Source organism: Aspergillus foveolatus (genome assembly GCF_047715535.1).
Source record: "Aspergillus foveolatus strain CBS 279.81 unplaced genomic scaffold BDW70scaffold_11, whole genome shotgun sequence".
Classification (NCBI taxonomy): Eukaryota; Fungi; Ascomycota; class Eurotiomycetes; order Eurotiales; family Aspergillaceae; genus Aspergillus; species Aspergillus foveolatus.
The window spans coordinates 213,483-229,380 of record NW_027396075.1 but is presented as its reverse complement, the minus strand read 5'-3'; the positions used below and the strand labels follow the sequence as shown (position 1 = coordinate 229,380).

General features: G+C 50.4%; 9 protein-coding genes across 9 annotated transcripts; 6 read left to right on the top strand and 3 right to left on the bottom strand.

The window, feature by feature from the left end:
* The first annotated feature begins 83 nt into the window (after nucleotides 1-83).
* BDW70DRAFT_131691 (SEC61-beta family protein) lies at nucleotides 84-1,304 on the top strand. The gene is made up of 3 exons (XM_073736032.1): nucleotides 84-223; nucleotides 338-674; nucleotides 738-1,304. Exons 1-3 carry the CDS (start codon nucleotides 221-223, stop codon nucleotides 770-772), a joined length of 375 nt encoding a protein of 124 aa, XP_073598227.1. The 5' UTR covers nucleotides 84-220; the 3' UTR covers nucleotides 773-1,304.
* A 1,128-nt stretch (nucleotides 1,305-2,432) lies between these two features.
* On the top strand, nucleotides 2,433-2,889 carry BDW70DRAFT_131688 (uncharacterized protein). The gene has a single exon (XM_073736031.1). The coding sequence runs from the start codon at nucleotides 2,521-2,523 to the stop codon at nucleotides 2,677-2,679; it is 159 nt and encodes a 52-aa protein (XP_073598226.1). The 5' UTR covers nucleotides 2,433-2,520; the 3' UTR covers nucleotides 2,680-2,889.
* On the top strand, nucleotides 2,865-5,380 carry BDW70DRAFT_166021 (sodium:solute symporter family protein; the record flags this gene model as incomplete). The annotated part of the gene is made up of 3 exons (XM_073741885.1): nucleotides 2,865-3,016; nucleotides 3,062-3,234; nucleotides 3,293-5,380. 3 exons carry the CDS (start codon nucleotides 2,865-2,867, stop codon nucleotides 5,047-5,049), a joined length of 2,082 nt encoding a protein of 693 aa, XP_073598225.1. The 3' UTR covers nucleotides 5,050-5,380.
* Nucleotides 5,210-6,437, bottom strand: BDW70DRAFT_131684 (rhodopsin family protein). Its single transcript, XM_073736030.1, has 6 exons — nucleotides 6,291-6,437; nucleotides 6,121-6,174; nucleotides 5,965-5,998; nucleotides 5,888-5,912; nucleotides 5,743-5,816; nucleotides 5,210-5,650 (listed from the first exon to the last, which is right to left on the bottom strand). The coding sequence occupies exons 1-6, from the start codon at nucleotides 6,319-6,321 to the stop codon at nucleotides 5,467-5,469; spliced, it is 402 nt and encodes a 133-aa protein (XP_073598224.1). The 5' UTR covers nucleotides 6,322-6,437; the 3' UTR covers nucleotides 5,210-5,466.
* A 351-nt stretch (nucleotides 6,438-6,788) lies between these two features.
* On the bottom strand, nucleotides 6,789-7,615 carry BDW70DRAFT_11999 (dynein light chain DYN2). The gene is made up of 7 exons (XM_073734745.1): nucleotides 7,474-7,615; nucleotides 7,390-7,412; nucleotides 7,307-7,340; nucleotides 7,225-7,259; nucleotides 7,137-7,163; nucleotides 7,013-7,082; nucleotides 6,789-6,952 (listed from the first exon to the last, which is right to left on the bottom strand). Exons 1-7 carry the CDS (start codon nucleotides 7,502-7,504, stop codon nucleotides 6,888-6,890), a joined length of 285 nt encoding a protein of 94 aa, XP_073598223.1. The 5' UTR covers nucleotides 7,505-7,615; the 3' UTR covers nucleotides 6,789-6,887.
* Nucleotides 7,616-7,777: 162 nt separating this feature from the next.
* Nucleotides 7,778-11,000, top strand: mrd1 (RNA-binding ribosome biosynthesis protein MRD1). The gene is made up of 4 exons (XM_073736029.1): nucleotides 7,778-8,020; nucleotides 8,115-8,855; nucleotides 9,082-9,354; nucleotides 9,407-11,000. The coding sequence occupies exons 1-4, from the start codon at nucleotides 7,793-7,795 to the stop codon at nucleotides 10,622-10,624; spliced, it is 2,460 nt and encodes an 819-aa protein (XP_073598222.1). The 5' UTR covers nucleotides 7,778-7,792; the 3' UTR covers nucleotides 10,625-11,000.
* On the bottom strand, nucleotides 11,001-11,367 carry BDW70DRAFT_131678 (uncharacterized protein). The gene has a single exon (XM_073736028.1). The coding sequence runs from the start codon at nucleotides 11,303-11,305 to the stop codon at nucleotides 11,009-11,011; it is 297 nt and encodes a 98-aa protein (XP_073598221.1). The 5' UTR covers nucleotides 11,306-11,367; the 3' UTR covers nucleotides 11,001-11,008.
* Nucleotides 11,001-14,406, top strand: abaA (transcription factor AbaA). The gene is made up of 3 exons (XM_073741883.1): nucleotides 11,001-11,986; nucleotides 12,037-12,213; nucleotides 12,264-14,406. The coding sequence occupies exons 1-3, from the start codon at nucleotides 11,536-11,538 to the stop codon at nucleotides 14,024-14,026; spliced, it is 2,391 nt and encodes a 796-aa protein (XP_073598220.1). The 5' UTR covers nucleotides 11,001-11,535; the 3' UTR covers nucleotides 14,027-14,406.
* An 86-nt stretch (nucleotides 14,407-14,492) lies between these two features.
* On the top strand, nucleotides 14,493-15,822 carry BDW70DRAFT_131674 (aldo/keto reductase). The gene is made up of 3 exons (XM_073736027.1): nucleotides 14,493-14,847; nucleotides 14,909-15,696; nucleotides 15,753-15,822. Exons 1-3 carry the CDS (start codon nucleotides 14,703-14,705, stop codon nucleotides 15,777-15,779), a joined length of 960 nt encoding a protein of 319 aa, XP_073598219.1. The 5' UTR covers nucleotides 14,493-14,702; the 3' UTR covers nucleotides 15,780-15,822.
* Nucleotides 15,823-15,898: the final 76 nt, after the last annotated feature.

Sequence of the window (15,898 nt, the reverse complement as noted above, 5' to 3'; positions counted from 1 at the left end):
ATATGACAATACGTGACCATACGACCAGTGAACTGTGATCGTGTCCTTTCGGACGACTCCAGACCTTCACCTCGCCAATTCGACGCAACTTCACTTTCCCCAGCCTTCCTCTCCTTCTTCTCTCAGTCAGAGCTTTTTTTTAATTCTTGCTTCTATTTCTGTGATCTGTTGGACCTTCCGCTGATCTTGGTTCCGATCGCTCATTTCGTCTCTTCTCACAATGGTGCGTCCCAAATTATTGATCCTCGAAGCAGCAGCTTCATCTAAGCGAACTCATTCGCAGTTCGTCTCAAGGGTCCATTGAGTCCTCGCTATTGACACAGAACTTCCGCTACAGTCTTCTCCCCGCGCTGCCTCCCCTTTGACCTCTGGCGCCGAATCAGGCCCTGAGTCCAAGTCCGCTGGAGCCGCCTCCGCCGTCTCTTCCGTCAACCGCCCTTCTTCTCCCACTCCCCCCGGTGGTCCCCGGGCTGCTTTGCGTCGCCGCGCAGCCGCAGACCATAAGGAGTCTCTCAGAAATGCCCGTCCTAGCTCAACCCGCGCCGCCGGTGCTGGTGGCTCCTCCAGCACCATGCTCAAGCTGTACACGGATGAGAGCCCTGGTCTCAGGGTTGACCCGGTTGTTGTGTTGGTTCTTAGCTTAGGTTTCATCTTCTCTGTTGTCGGTCTGCATGGTATGTATCTGTCTATCTTAAGAATTTGGCGATTGAGCCATGTGCTGACATTGGCTTGTTCAGTCATTGCCAAGATCACTCGCAAATTCTCCTCGTGAGCTGCAGAGCCGTTATCGGCCTATTGCTTATTTTCGCTGTCTGGTCTTATCTGGGTGTCATCGAGCTGGATGCGGGCAGAACGGCCTGGCATATGTCTAAGCAGAATGGTTCCCATGTGTGTAGAACTGTGATGACTTGGCTCGATGAACATGTCCACTGTCCGTTCTGCGAGGCATCGACTACCAAGGAGCGCCAATCGATATACTCGACATTTCTGAACCTTCGAATACCATATACCCCCTCTACTCCTTTCTCTGTCTCGTTCCATGCGCCGGTGAGCTTGGGATGCACAGTGCATGGGAATTACCTGTTCAAACCCGATTTCTCTTTGCTGGAGTGCTTTTGAAGCCAATCCCATCTGCAGTATGGGTTTTTTTGCGTTAAACTTTTTTTCCTGCTTGAGTAGGTGCTCGGAACGACTTTAGTTAATGCAGAGTTAGTCAGATTAGTTACAGTTGGGAAACAATGCATCTGTATAGTAGTCTCGCCAATCTTGTCACAGTGTGCTATGCCCGCAAATCTCGTTCTAAGACTGATATCTTGACTCACTACCGGCGGACTTACGATGTATAGGTAAGGGTCTAAATGGTTCACCTGAACAGCCGCTTATCGACTTATCCCGTCATTAATGTCAAGGAAACGCTTGAATTGGGGTTGGATTGTATTTAAGAATATATGCCTTGAATCTCATTCGACACTAGTCAATTCGCGAAACCTGGAGCAGTCGAAGATAGTACTCACACCCCACGCTCCAAGCCTCAGGGCCCGCTTGTCCTGGGTCCATGTGGCCGATGCACCGATGACAAGGGAAGAGATCAGATAAGGAATCCAGATTCTGAAGCCACTGGCAAACGCTGTATTCGCTACCCAGGTCCAGGTGTGTGAGAATGTTAAGGATCTGTAGCCTCTAGTGATCACCCAAGTAACTTGTGGACTCTCGCGGATGGCGTATTCTATGGACTCTGAGTCCTGGACTTTGGAGGTATATACTCTCTAACTGCCCGCAGAACTGGCGAAAACTCATTGCAAGAACGATTGGTCACCATTGTATGCTTACCTAGGCACTGTGGGCAGGCCTTTTTGGGAGTCCAACCATCTCCTACGGTCTACTTAGGACGATGTTCCTCCCTATTCCTCACTACTTCGCAGACGAACTCCCAGTGGAAGCATTCAGAGGCAGAGGTCGATGTGGACTCTAATACTCTTGGGCGAAGAGGCTGTTGCTATTGGTCTAGCAGAAAAAAAGGACGAGTTCCATTATGGCTTGAGGTTGATAAGTGTCTGAATATATTCCCTGTACCAGAGAGGAGCCGTACTAACCCTGATAGGCATTTCCAGGGAGACAGCTGCACGTAGTCGGACATTTCGGAGCTCTGGCCATGTGAGAGAGCACAGGATTGAATGGATTAGTGGGAGTATCGAGTAACACGTTATCTGCAGTCAAGTTTTATCAGTTCTCGAGTCAGTTCTCGAGAATGACCATGGCACTACTCTTCGATGCGCGCTTCGGCCATGACCGGCCCGTCCCAGTTCAATTGTCGGGCCCGCTTATCAGCTCGCTTTCCCGTCCAATGGGATCGCGTCAAGCTTTCCTGATAAGCCTACAATTTTCCAATGGGATGATTCGCTTCTTCATCCACCACGATAACGATTCATCCTGCCCAGTAAGGTTAACTCACTGCTGCAGGCCGTTCTGTTCAGAGACCCTGAGTACGACAGTGAAGGACTGGAGGAGAAATCAAGAACTATGCCGAGTTTACTCCTTCATTACGAAACATGGTCGTCCTTATCAAGCCTTCCCCGAGCTGGGACAGCTCTCCCTGTATCAGCCTCGTTCTTATTTATCATTGCATCGCCAATAATTACTTGTCTATCGCGAGCTTCATCGATCCTGCTTGATGGTTGACGCAGCGGGATCGGAGATTCAAGCCCTTATATCAGCCAGTCAGTCCCTGCTCTGAGTTGTCGCCATCACAACCTTAAAGATCTGGAAACTGCAGACAACAGACAGCCTAGAATTGCACTACGAAGTAAAACAGTTGCTTTTCTGTTGAGGTTGCTAGTTCTCCACTGGTATTTCGGCTATCCAGCATGGTTGCGGTTATAGCTGCCCCCGACCAGGCCGGGGTAGAGACCGTTACGTTCACTGCCCCCCTCACCCAAGGGTTTGGGTACGGGATCATCATCGGGCTCGGGTTCGCCTTTGCCCTGGTCATGATCTTCATCACTTGGTCCCTAAAGAGGTAGATTCTGTCAGACATTGATTTCGAGCAGGACTGACGGTTTAGGTATCAACATGAGATTATCACGTCTGAGATGTTCTCCACAGCTGGACGGAGTGTCAAGTCTGGCCTGGTGGCCTCTGCTGTCGTGAGCAGTTGGACCTGGGCAGCTACTCTGCTGCAGTCCTCGGCCGTGGCCTACCAGTACGGCACCTCGGGGCCGTTCTTCTATGCATCGGGTTGGTCTTCACCGTCTTCACCCCGGCATGACACGAAGGATATACTGACAGTTTGCAGGCGCCACCGTTCAGATCATCCTGTTTGCAACGCTCGCCATTGAACTCAAGAGACGCGCGCCTAACGCACACACTTTCCTGGAAGCTATTCGTGCCCGTTACGGTACCGTCGTACATCTCGTCTTCATCGTTTTCTGCCTGATGACCAACATCCTCGTTACGGCCATGCTGCTCACTGGCGGCGCAGCGGTGCTCAACTCTATGACTGGCGTACCAGTTGTTGCAGCCTGCTTCCTCCTCCCAATCGGCGTGGTTCTGTACACCCTTTTCGGAGGCATTAAAGCAACTTTTATCACCGACTACATGCACACCGTTGTCATTGTCGTGATCATCTTCATCTTCGCTTTCTCTGCCTACGCCACTAACGACCGTCTCGGCTCCCCCGGCAAAGTCTACGACCTCCTCGTCCAAGCCGCTCAGCGCAATCCAGTCTCCGGGAACGCCGAAGGTAGCTACCTCACCATGCGCTCCAAAGACGGCGGTACCTTCTGGGTCATCAACCTCGTCGGCAACTTCGGCACCGTCTTCCTGGACAACGGCTATTACAACAAGGCTATCGCCGCGCACCCGGTCCATGCTTTCCCTGGGTATGTCATCGGCGGTCTCTGCTGGTTCGCTATTCCCTGGCTCTGCGCGACAACGATGGGTCTCTCTGCGCTTGCGCTGGAGGGAACGCGCCGCATTGCCTCCGTCGACGTAACAGCCGGCCTCGTCCTCCCCTTTGCATCCGTCGAACTCCTCGGATATAGCGGCGCAGTATGCACAACCCTTATGATCTTTATGGCCGTGACCTCCGCCTTCTCGGCCCAGCTCATCGCCGTGTCCTCGATCCTCACCTACGATATCTACCAAGCCTACATCAACCCCGCCGCAAAGGGCAAACGCCTCGTCTGGATCTCGCACCTCTCCTGCGTAGTCTTCGCAATCGTGATGGCTGCCTTTGCGACAGGTCTTCACTACGCTGGTATCGGAATGGGATATCTCTACCTTCTCATGGGCGTCATTATCTCCTCGGCCGTGTTCCCCGGCGCCATGACCCTCGTCTGGAAGGGGCAGAACTGGATCGCTGCAGCCGCCTCTCCAGTTCTAGGCCTCGCAATGTCCCTTATTGCGTGGCTTGTTACAACAAAGACAGAGTATGGCGTCTTCACCGTCGAATCCACAGGAGCAAACTACCCCATGCTAGCGGGCAACGTCGCCGCCCTGCTTAGTCCCGTCGTCTTCTCGCCAATCTTGACATATCTCTTCGGTCCTCAGAACTACGACTACGAATCCATGCGCGCCATCCGCAAAGTCGATGACTCGGATGTCGCCGCGGCGGCGCACGTCGACCCCGAGCTCATTCCCGGCGCTTCCACCACGAACTCGTCCCCATCGCAGCAACAAGAAGAGGAAGAGGAAACAAGAAAACTCAACAAAGCCGCGTTTATTTCCCGCTGCCTCACAATTGGCATGGTAATTTGTTTCTTAATCCTCTGGCCTATACCCATGTATGGCAGCGGGTACGTCTTCAGCAAGAAGTTCTTCACAGGCTGGGTTGTTGTGGGCATCATCTGGCTCTTTGGGACTGCCTTCGGGGTTATTCTATTCCCGCTCTGGGAGGGTAGGAGCAGTATCAAAAGGGTTGGTAAGCTTATGCTGCTCGATGCGATGGGAAGGCAGTGGAAAAGCAGTGCTCTGGTAGGCCAGAGAGACGAAGAGAGTGAAGAGTCTGGGTCTGGCGCTGTTACGCCGAGCGAGAAGATTGTTGCAAAATGAGTTTGTTCGTATATTTTGTGATGTTGATGTGTCCAGCCAGCTAGATTTGTTTATGTTTCGTGTTTGATTCGATTATACCCCACTCGTTACATAAGTCTTAAGTCTATATACCAGGGTAATGAGCAGCATTCATAATAAGATAGCTTATATAGAATATGACTACTTCATTAATCATTATAATTCATTCTTACGGACCCTAGCTGAAGCGGTTATGGTCGTCCAAGCCGTCATTAGCCTTATAGAACGGAATATAGAATTACAAAACTGGAAAGACAAGAACAATGTTCCCAGCTCCAGAGATCAACCCCAACAGAACATAAAACAGTAACTTAGGTATCGTCATCAATCTGAGAGTAAACTCCAGTCTTTCGAGGGCCTGCACGAACACTGCCTCAGGGGCATTTGCCATGAGCGCAGTCACTTATACGCATACTGTTGTGGTGGCGGTGATGTAGCCCCCGACGCAACGGGAGGATACTGCATATGCTGCTGCGGGGTTTGCTGCTGCTGAAACCCCCCAAAGTATGCCTGCGGCGGAGGTTGTGGTCCGTAGCCTGCATTTGGGGGCGGCCGGGTGTCTGGATTGATATCGGGGCGGTCACTATTCTTGTTAGTCTATGAACAAGGTGGGCATGTACTGAAAAGCAGTGGATCAGATGAAAAAGGAGAGCATAAGGCAAGGGAAGGATGTACCGCAAGTCTTGGGTAAATCGGCATGTGTAGCATGTGACTTCCTTGTACTTGTGCATTGCTAATGGGATCACGGGCTGTGTGGGATATGTCAATTCCTTTTCTTCGGTTCAATACTGCCTTAGCAAAGGCTAGGATGGCGCCATACAATGAAGCAGATCGTGAAGAATGGCCTGTATACATGCGTTAGCCCAAGGCGTAGTTAATTAACTCAGGACAACATACCATCGTGTCACACACCGTCCATTCCAATGGTTGCCTGTACGCAGTTTAGTGCCAGATCCTTGGTAACTGTTGAACAGCAGCCACGCCGTGTCCCTGTCTCAGAAGTCGGGAATATGTATATACTCCCAAAAGGACGTGAAATAGGAGAAAACTTACAATTATAGCAATAAGCTCTAACATTCTCGTACCCCTCCAGCATGGACGTGAATTCTATACCTCTGGTAAGTATACACCCACCCATTTCCCAGTGCGGCGGTGGATATCAGCGTGCAGAGTATCCCTCCGGGCTTGGAACGGGTGGAGGGCTAGGGTCCGAAAGGACTCACCATGTGTTCCGAAAGTGATGCAGATGGCCATGATGACTGGCCTTGCTCTAGCTGAAATATATAGCCAGTATAAAGCTGTCTTCCCTTGCTGACTAGTTCTCGAGAACGTCTGTGATATCTTAGGTGGTTAAGTTGGGTTGGAAGGCAGCAGTTAAAGGAAGGGGTGTTGACGTGTGGCGCTGTGGCTCGGGTCTTGGCGTTTATGATTATCGCAGGGCACGTGTTTTCCCAATCCCTCTGCCTTTCTTATGGAGCTTGGCATCTCTCTTGGTGACGCGGAGCTCAAGGGACTATCATAGAGAAGTAGGTCATATGTAGCGTTTACGTGGCATTTGACGTGCCGGGCATACGACGTGCCGGGCATACGGTGGTGACACAGATAAGCTGGGCCAATAGTTAAGGGATAGATTTACCAATAATAACACCGAATGAAATGGGTCAACAACAAAAGTCGCATGTTAAGGAGTTATGACTATTTTGGCTCGAGGTATTCTCTCAATGCGGCTGGGGAATCGTGACAAAGTGGTATGGGAGTTGAAGTGACATATGCGTTCCTTCCGACTTGAGTGAAAGGTAACGAGTATGGTTTCCGCTGGCTTATTGTGTCTTGAATAAGAGGATAGCGCAGTGGCCGAGGTAGAAGTAGATGAAATGCTTTGTTTCTGGTAGGCATCAATCAGCAAGTGTCTATACTCGGCATCACCTGCGTTGCGGCATATTACCGTGCGTCACAAAGCTTCCAAAGTTCCTTCCCACCACACAGTGCCATGTAGCGCCTTTGCGAGAGTCAAACTGTTCCACTGTAAGATTCCGAGCCATCGTAGGTTTAGGTTGGGCGGCGCGCACTTCTCTCTTGATGTATTGAGCAATGTCCTAGATGCCGTTAGTATAGACAGACATGTATCGGGTCTAAAAAGCCGCAGCAAGAACATACCTTCTCAATATGATATTTCTCCATAGCCTCGATAGCTAAACAATTAGCCTCGAACCTCATAAATCGCAGAAGATATTCATACCAACTTCAACAGCCTCCTGCTGCATATCCTCCGACTATCCGATCGTAAGCATCAATCTATTCGCATGGCATCAGAGCTCTTACCATGTCGACGGACTTGATTTGGGCTGGAATCGGCGTTAGTGAACTTAAAGGAGCTTGTATGGTTGTATGGTGGACAACGCTTACGTTCGAGCTTGTCCTTCTTCTCGGAAGCCATCTTGACAGCAACTAAGTAATAACTACAAGATAATCAATTCTGAAAGAGAAGCCCGTGATAGCGAGAGTATGCGACGAATTAGACTTGCGACTCGAAGGACGTTGTCAGTCGACTTGTTGTTTGGCGGCTGCGCGCAGGAAACTCCGCGCGGGCAAGCACAGACCACCACTCCCCTCTCTCACCGCCTTCGGCACTATGAAAGCAGAAAAAAAAGGCCGCCAAAAAGTTTTCTTGTTGCAACTTTTTTTCATCCGCGAGTGGTGTTAAACAAAACCTCTATCCACAAATATGGAGAGCACAAGAGTGTTTGTCTCTGGCCTCCCGCCAACATTAACCAATGATCAACTCAAGAAACACTTTGAATCCCGCTTTCATGTCACGGATGCTCATGTCCTGCCGAAACGGAGGATTGGATTCGTGGGCTTCAAAAGCTCTGAGGCGGCTCAGCAGGCTGTTTCTTACTTCAATAAGACATATATGAGGATGTCCAAGATTTCAGTAGACATTGCTAAGCCGGTATGTCACTCCTCTCATCTGCTTAATTTGCACTTCGTTTTCCCATCGAGCTTGCTGACCAGTCAAGGTGGTCTTGTAACTGACCAGTAATTAGATTGATGCGGAACCTGCCCACCGCAAGGACAGTAGAACAGCTCAGCCCGGTGATGCCTCGGGAAGCAATCTCAAGCGTAAACGCGATGGGGATACTGTCAAGGATTCTAAAACGCAAGAGTATCTTTCCCTCTTACAGCAACCCTCTAAGACCCGAACGTGGGCAAATGATGATCAGCTACCTGCTCCTGTTGAGACCGACTCACATGCACAAGAACAGGAACAGCCTTTCGACGTCGATGGTCAGGAGGAACTGACATACGCTCAGAGGAAAAAGGCAAAACTGGTTCAGGATGCAAACGAAAGCTCTCATGATCCGGTAGATTCTGGCCATTTACCTACAACTGATGAAAGCGATGGTCAAACCTTGCCTGAAAAACATGAAGAGGAGTCGGAGGACCCGCAAAAGGACCAGGCGCCTGTTTCCGACTCTGACTGGCTGCGCTCAAAAACAAGCCGCCTTCTAGGCTTGCTAGACGAAGATGAGCAAGAAACATTTGCGCCCCCTGCGGCGGCCACGAATCATACGCCAATAATTGACTCCAACGTTGAGGAGGCCAAAGCTGAGAGTCCGGAGAAGCCCGTTGTGAGCGACTTGGCGAAAACACCCGCAGCAGCGGAAGTTGACACGAATATCGAAAACATCCGCATTTCAGCACGATTATTTGTTAGAAATTTGTCTTACGAGACGAAAGAATCTGAGCTCGAGCCGGTGTTTTCACCTTTTGGCAAAATTGAAGAGGTAATGACCTTTCCATGTTTCGCTATCCAAACACGCTTCATAGTGCAACCCTCTGCCTGAATGATGATATACCTCTGATAGGGACATCCGATGCAAAAGCAAGTGATGTGAAAATCAGAAGAGAGAATTTTAGTAGATGCCTCTCGTTATCTGATATAGCAGCTTTATCTCCGTTTTGACTCGTACACTTGCCTTAGAGGCTATTGCTAACGTTTCATTGCTTTAGATTCATGTTGCCTTCGATACGAGATTCACAACCAGCAAGGGATTTGCGTACGTTCAGTACGCTGATCCTGACGCGGCTGTTGAAGCGTACAGAAATTTAGATGGGAAGATCTTTCAAGGTCGCTTGTTACATATTCTGCCGGCATCGCAGAAGAAGACGTACAAGCTAGACGAGCACGAGCTGTCCAAATTACCATTAAAGAAGCAAAAGCAGATCAAGCGAAAACAGGAGGCTTCTTCTTCAACGTTCAGCTGGAACTCCCTGTATATGAATGTGAGTTGGGAAGTTGCTAACGGACTACATGAATATTTGCTAACCCATACAGGCTGATGCCGTCATGTCTTCCGTTGCTGAACGAATTGGTATCTCCAAAGCTGACCTTTTGGATCCCACTTCGTCGGATGCCGCTGTCAAGCAGGCCCATGCCGAAACGCATGTAATCCAAGAGACGAAAGCTTATTTCAAAGCAAACGGTGTAAATCTGGACGCTTTCAAGCAACGAGAGCGCGGAAACCTCGCCATTTTAGTAAAGAACTTCTCGTATGGCACAAAAACCGAAGACCTTCGCAAATTATTTGAACCCTTCGGACAAATCACCAGGCTTTTGATGCCGCCGAGCGGCACAATAGCTATCGTGGCATTCGCACGACCGGATGAAGCCCAAAAGGCTTTCAAAAGCCTAGCGTACCGAAAACTCGGTGACTCGATCCTCTTTTTGGAGAAGGCACCAAAAGACCTTTTTGAGGCGGATGTTCCGCCTCAGAACCCACTGCCAGGAACCAAAGCTGTCTCGCAAGGTTTCTCAACCGCAGATACTTTCGCTGCGGGTGAAGGTGACGAAGAAGTTATGGCTACCGCAACGCTGTTCATCAAGAACCTTAACTTCTCCACAACTAATCAATCTTTGATAGAAGCGTTCAAACCGCTGGATGGCTTTGTTTCTGCAAGGATAAAAACAAAACCTGATCCCAAAAACCCTGGTCAGACATTGAGCATGGGCTTCGGTTTCGCCGATTTTAAAACCAAGGCCCAGGCCCAGGCTGCTCTCGCTGTTATGAATGGCTACACGCTTGACCGGCACGCATTGGTGGTAAGGGCGTCTCATAAGGGCATGGATGCAGCCGAGGAAAGAAGAAAGGAGGACACAGCGAAGAAGATCGCTGCGCGACGTACCAAGATCATCATTAAGAACTTGCCGTTCCAGGCCACGAAGAAAGACGTCAGGTCTCTTTTTGGGGCCTATGGCCAGCTCCGGTCTGTGCGGGTGCCCAAGAAGTTCGACCGGTCTGCTCGGGGTTTCGGTTTCGCTGATTTTGTAAGCGCTCGAGAAGCGGAAAATGCTATGGATGCCTTGAAGAACACACACCTTCTCGGCAGACGATTGGTATTGGAATTCGCGAACGAGGAGGCCATAGATGCCGAAGAGGAGATACAAAGAATCGAAAAGAAGGTAGGGGAGCAGCTGGACAGGGTCAAGCTCCAAAAGCTCACTGGAGCTGGGCGCAAAAAATTCACTGTAGGGGCCCAGGACGACGAGAGCTAGAGTCCCTTCTCCCTGTCGATAGGTGCAAATCCAGGTCGACTCTCGCGATACTATCCCTTGCTTTCCGGAGAGAAGCAGCGCACACGTTCCTGTCAGTACCTGCATACATACGCGTCCTGCAAAGTGCCGTCCACTCGTGCATCCGAACCTTAGATACCCTGTATCGCATTATTATTACTGTCTTTCTGGGATCTCTCTCGATGTAAGCGTCTCCTTAAGTCCTATACAACTAGGTACTCGCACCTCGGATATTCCAACTCCTAGGGCTTGACCTTCTACATTCCAGTCGTCCTATTCGTAATACCCTCAGCATTCCAAACATGACGATGCACGAGTGGCCATTGATACGCTGCATTCCTCTGAGCGATCTTGCCACTGCCACCTCTATACTCGTCTATACCAACTCCTGGCAGCTATCTTGCGCACCCTAAAAATCTCCGAACGGTTGTTGATAGAGTGGTGCTCCCTGATTGCCCCTTGCATTGGCTTTGACCAAGTCTCGAACCGTCCGATTCGCTGCAACAGAGCAGTCCTGTCTGCCTTTCTTCGTGGCCTTGGCTGAACGCGTGAACCGCAGCAGGAGCTTCCTCCACCTTGAGGGACAGTCAATGTTGCCCTAGAGGGGTATACTCCCAAACAAGCAGCGTGATCCAGCAATGCTACTACTGGGGATACATTCATCCTCCCCTCTCCAGGGGGATTCCTGAGCTCTCCCGTATAAACACCATGCTGCTCGCTTCCACATTCTCTTTCCCAGGCTCTTACATTCTCTCTTCCAAGCATCTACGTTCTTCATTGCTGTTTTGTCACCTTTCTGCGTTCTTTGCAGACTGTAAACATTTGGCCAGCTCTCGATATCTCGTCTTTGGAATTTGTTCTCATTCTTGGGAGCGAATCTTGGGGCCTGCTCTATGGCTACTGACTGGCAACCCGAGTGCATGGTATCCCAAAACCAAGCAGCTCTGGAGAGCATAGGAGCCCATTCAGATCGAGCTCTTCAGAATACGTCTGGGAACGTACAGGCGTACTCAGACAGCCTAGCACACCATGACACGACTGGACGTGATGACCCTCTACAGCATTACACCATCAAGTACCCTCACCCTCCAGTCCCAGTCCCAAGCCATCCACTGCCAACTGCCACTGCCAGTCTCTATCATCCCCAGCTTCTAAGTCATCGATACCAGGTCAAGAAGCTGCGGCGTCTCCAATCGAATGGTTCTTCATATGCAGGGTCCAGGAGGGGGAGAAGTTACTTGAAATCACAGAAGTACTTAGAGTATAGGGCTCGGCCACGTCGGGATACCGGGAAAGATGGGGAACCAGTATGGTCAGACGAACTGGAAGATGCCTTCCAGCAAGGTAAGCGGAACCTACTCTGCCTACACGAGTAAGTGCTAATGAGGGACTAGCTCTTGAAGCAAACCCGCCTATGGGGAGACGAAAGTGGTCCGAACGTGGAAAGTCCTACGGACGAAACGAACTGATTGCGGAGTACATCTATAAATTGACTGGGAAGCGGAGGACCAGGAAGCAAGTGTCCAGTCACTTGCAAGTACTTGACTCATTTCTCAAGGGTGACCCTGATTGTAAATTGCGAGATGTGGTCTTGGATGAACTTATTCTAACAACCCCACAGGGGAGAGACTTGTCCGAGAACAATCAGATCGTTCAACTGCCCAAACTCAACCGGTTGGACCGAGATGGAGAACCTCGATGGACCATTTGCCGTCGAGTCACTACGGCACTCACGCAACCTCTTCTTACCCGGAACCAATGAGGCTGATGCCTCCTTACTCTGCGGACTTGCAGCTACCTCAGTACTCACCCACTTCAACTCAACATGACACAAACAACAACACAATCCAAGGCCTTAGCTTTGATATGTGGGTTAGCGCTCCAAACAAACCAGACCGTATTGACGACGCGTACCATTTGTATACCCGCCTCCAAGGCGACCAACGTCAAGCGCCCATGCCGCTGGAAGATCTGAAGAACTGGCGAGTGTCCTTTCCCCACCTAAGTTCGTCACTCTCAGACGTGAACGATCCGCTGAACTGCGAAATTATTCTTCTCGAGACCAACCTAGAGCTGATGGATGACTTTCCTCCTATGGGTTCTAGATTGGGGATCCACCTGGAACTTGACATTGCAAATCCTACGTCTGGAACGGCGCCAACGGTCAACCAGATGGAGAATTGGACATGTAGTACTTACATATACGAAGACGGGAGGCGCACGATGGAGGCATATCACAACCTCACCAAGCCGCATACAACAAAGGTTAAGCCGCCATTCGAGTCATCGTGGTGGGCAAAAACCTTCACGAAGCTGACACAAGACAAGCGGGAAGCTGAGAGCACCGGGCATAACCACGCTGCTGATGAACGTACCCGACGGTATTTTCACTCTTTGACCGCGGTGCAGGAGATCCGGGCTACTGTACCTCCAAGCTTGCGACGTCTACAGAACCATTATCCAGGTTCTCCTGCTGAAGAAAGCAAGCGGATGGCCATCATCCTCTGGAGGTTCCGCCAGACTCGACCCAACGAGGTTGGCACGACGACATGGCGAAAGCTGATAACGTCTCCGGATCGTGCCTTGACCAATAGCCCTAGACCGTCCACTGCAATTGATCTTCCTCCTCTATCCTTAGACTCTATCCTGCTAAGCAAGCCTACATCGAACTTATACCAGGCACCGCCTCAGCACCATGACCTACTGCACCAGAATGCCCCCTCGCAGCAGTCTTGGTCCCTCTATCAACCATCTCATGACCATGTTAATAGCTTATACCACTCCGCCGGCGCCTTCGATTTTCTAAACAGCATCACAAAACCGGAAGAGGGGTTATCAGATAAGACAGCCCCGACCTCAGTGCTTGACCCCTTCCCCAACCTCACACAACAGAATACTAGCCAAACGGCCGGCATCAACGTTTCCAGCGGCACACCGGTAATGCTTCAGATCCCTGATTTATCCCTCCCGTCCAACCTTGGAACCTATGGACTCGGTCATGAAAGCCACTATGTGCCGTCGCACCATAATGCAGCAAATCTGCACGATCACAGCAGCACCACCGGACTAGGTCACTACTTCGCCCCCAGCACCCAGTCACTCGACGAAATTAGCCACTCCCACGCCCCATGGTCAGCTCCAAACACAACAATCCCCGGCGATACTAGCGGCGGCAACTACCATCATCTGCCGTTCACGACGTCCGATCACTCCGTTACGGTATCGCGCGAGCCGCACCAGAATCACAGCTTCGAAGGGCTACTGCCTTCGGATGATCTCGTTGGAATTGTTGGAGGTTTATCTGGTGATCCTAATATGAATGGGGCGGGCCCCGAACATACGTCTTCGGCATATGCTGAACATACTGCGGTTGAGGCTGTCTAGCCTCCTTTACCTTGTCTACGAAACAGACAGAAGAGGTGATACTAGGGCTCCATCTGCTCAGGGGAGAACCTCTTAAAGTCATAATGATAACCATGGCTGCAAAAATATATAATTTTTTACGGTCTTTCTTTTTCTTTTTCTTTTTCTTTTTTTCTTTTTTATTTCTTTTTTATTTTTTTTCTTGGGTTTATTGTCTTCTATGATTCCCTGCCCCTCTTTCCGTTTATCCTGATATTTTCCTGTACTATAATGGTGGAGCACTTTAATCCATGCTTTGCCTTAATATACTCATTCTTCATTTCAAAACTCCACGGCTTTATTCCCGTTTGCTAAGGTCTAATTGAATGAATTGATCCGAATTTCTTTTCTTTGCCCTCCCAAGACTTTCTTCCTCGCTCTCACAGGTGGGAATTGAGCGAGGGGTGATTCTGACTAACGGCCAATTTATCCGGCGACCAATTTAGCCGGCGACTCCATACCCACCGCGCATACAGCCGGTCACTTTAGCCTCCTCGCGAGTCGCAATCATACTCTTCAGTGTTCACTTTACCCATTCGGTACGGAGGGGTCATGAGGGGTAAAACAATCTTTCGCGAGGCGTATCCTCGTTCTCTCATAAGCTCTTCCTGACTCTTATTCTCCATCTAAGCAAGACTATCTACACCTGCAGTTCAAGATGTCCACTCCCACCGTCAAACTCAACAGCGGCTACGACATGCCCCTCGTAGGCTTCGGCCTATGGAAGGTTAACAACGATACTTGCGCAGACCAAGTCTACGAGGCTATCAAGGCTGGATACCGTCTGTTTGACGGCGCGTGCGGTACACCTCCCTAAAATAGCCCAATCCGAATCAGTGAATAACAACAGCTAACGCGTGCTAGACTACGGCAACGAAGTTGAGGCTGGGCAGGGCGTCGCCCGCGCCATCAAAGAGGGCATCGTGAAACGCTCGGATCTCTTCATCGTCTCCAAGCTCTGGAACAGCTTCCACGATGGCGAGCGCGTCGAGCCTATCGCGCGCAAGCAGCTGTCCGACTGGGGAATCGACTACTTCGACCTGTACATCGTGCACTTCCCCGTCTCGCTGAAATACGTTGACCCCGAAGTCCGCTACCCGCCCGGCTGGGAGAACGCTGAGGGGAAAGTCGAATTGGGTAAGGCGACTATCCAGGAGACGTGGACAGCAATGGAGAGTCTTGTTGATAAGGGTCTTGCGCGGAGTATTGGAATCAGTAACTTTAGCGCGCAGTTGCTGCTGGATCTACTCCGGTATGCGCGGATCCGGCCTGCGACACTGCAGATCGAGCACCACCCATACCTTACGCAGGAGCGGCTTGTGGCATTTGCGCAGCGTGAGGGAATTGCTGTTACGGCGTACTCGTCGTTTGGGCCTTTGAGTTTCCTGGAATTGTCGGTGAAACAGGCGGAAGGAGCACCGCCGCTTTTTGAGCACCCAGTCATCAAGGATATTGCACAGAAGCACGGGAAGACTCCCGCGCAGGTGCTGTTGAGGTGGGCGACACAGAGGGGAATTGCGGTGATCCCGAAGAGTAACAACCCGGCAAGGCTGCTGCAAAACCTGGATGTCGTTGGGTTCGATCTTGAAGATGGGGAGTTGAAGGCTATTAGTGATTTGGATAAGGGTCTGCGGTTCAATGACCCTCCTAATGTGAGTGCCTGTTGGAAGGATGTTTTCTTGAGGGTCTCTTTGCTAACAATTCATAGTATGGTCTGCCAATCACTATCTTCTAAGGATAGAATGGGTTTCACTATCACATACAATGCAAGTTTAGAAAAACATCAATTCATTTTTAAAAGCCATAGCCATGACCACCTAGCATAAAAACTCAAGTAGACGTCCCTATGACATA

Bases quoted from the DNA above. Each gene is read 5' to 3' on its own strand.
- BDW70DRAFT_131691 (XM_073736032.1), top strand. The intron at 675-737 runs GTATGTATCTGT...TGGCTTGTTCAG, and splicing joins CTCTGTTGTCGGTCTGCATG to TCATTGCCAAGATCACTCGC.
- BDW70DRAFT_131688 (XM_073736031.1), top strand. From the start codon at position 2,521: ATGCCGAGTTTACTCCTTCATTACGAAACATGGTCGTCCTTATCAAGC.
- BDW70DRAFT_131684 (XM_073736030.1), bottom strand. From the start codon at position 6,321: ATGGCCATCTGCATCACTTTCGGAACACATG. The intron at 6,175-6,290 runs GTGAGTCCTTTC...CCAGAGGTATAG, and splicing joins CATCACTTTCGGAACACATG to AATTCACGTCCATGCTGGAG. The intron at 5,817-5,887 runs GTATGGCGCCAT...TATCCCACACAG, and splicing joins TCTTCACGATCTGCTTCATT to CCCGTGATCCCATTAGCAAT.
- BDW70DRAFT_11999 (XM_073734745.1), bottom strand. From the start codon at position 7,504: ATGGCTTCCGAGAAGAAGGACAAGCTCGAAC. The intron at 7,341-7,389 runs GTAAGAGCTCTG...ACGATCGGATAG, and splicing joins AAATCAAGTCCGTCGACATG to TCGGAGGATATGCAGCAGGA. The intron at 7,164-7,224 runs GTATGTTCTTGC...AACGGCATCTAG, and splicing joins AGAAATATCATATTGAGAAG to GACATTGCTCAATACATCAA.
- mrd1 (XM_073736029.1), top strand. From the start codon at position 7,793: ATGGAGAGCACAAGAGTGTTTGTCTCTGGCCTCCCGCCAACATTAACC. The intron at 8,021-8,114 runs GTATGTCACTCC...ACCAGTAATTAG, and splicing joins CAGTAGACATTGCTAAGCCG to ATTGATGCGGAACCTGCCCA. The intron at 9,355-9,406 runs GTGAGTTGGGAA...TAACCCATACAG, and splicing joins GGAACTCCCTGTATATGAAT to GCTGATGCCGTCATGTCTTC.
- BDW70DRAFT_131678 (XM_073736028.1), bottom strand. From the start codon at position 11,305: ATGAATGTATCCCCAGTAGTAGCATTGCTGGATCACGCTGCTTGTTTG.
- abaA (XM_073741883.1), top strand. From the start codon at position 11,536: ATGGCTACTGACTGGCAACCCGAGTGCATGGTATCCCAAAACCAAGCA. The intron at 11,987-12,036 runs GTAAGCGGAACC...ATGAGGGACTAG, and splicing joins GGAAGATGCCTTCCAGCAAG to CTCTTGAAGCAAACCCGCCT. The intron at 12,214-12,263 runs GTAAATTGCGAG...ACAACCCCACAG, and splicing joins TCTCAAGGGTGACCCTGATT to GGGAGAGACTTGTCCGAGAA.
- BDW70DRAFT_131674 (XM_073736027.1), top strand. From the start codon at position 14,703: ATGTCCACTCCCACCGTCAAACTCAACAGCGGCTACGACATGCCCCTC. The intron at 14,848-14,908 runs GTACACCTCCCT...AACGCGTGCTAG, and splicing joins TCTGTTTGACGGCGCGTGCG to ACTACGGCAACGAAGTTGAG. The intron at 15,697-15,752 runs GTGAGTGCCTGT...AACAATTCATAG, and splicing joins GGTTCAATGACCCTCCTAAT to TATGGTCTGCCAATCACTAT.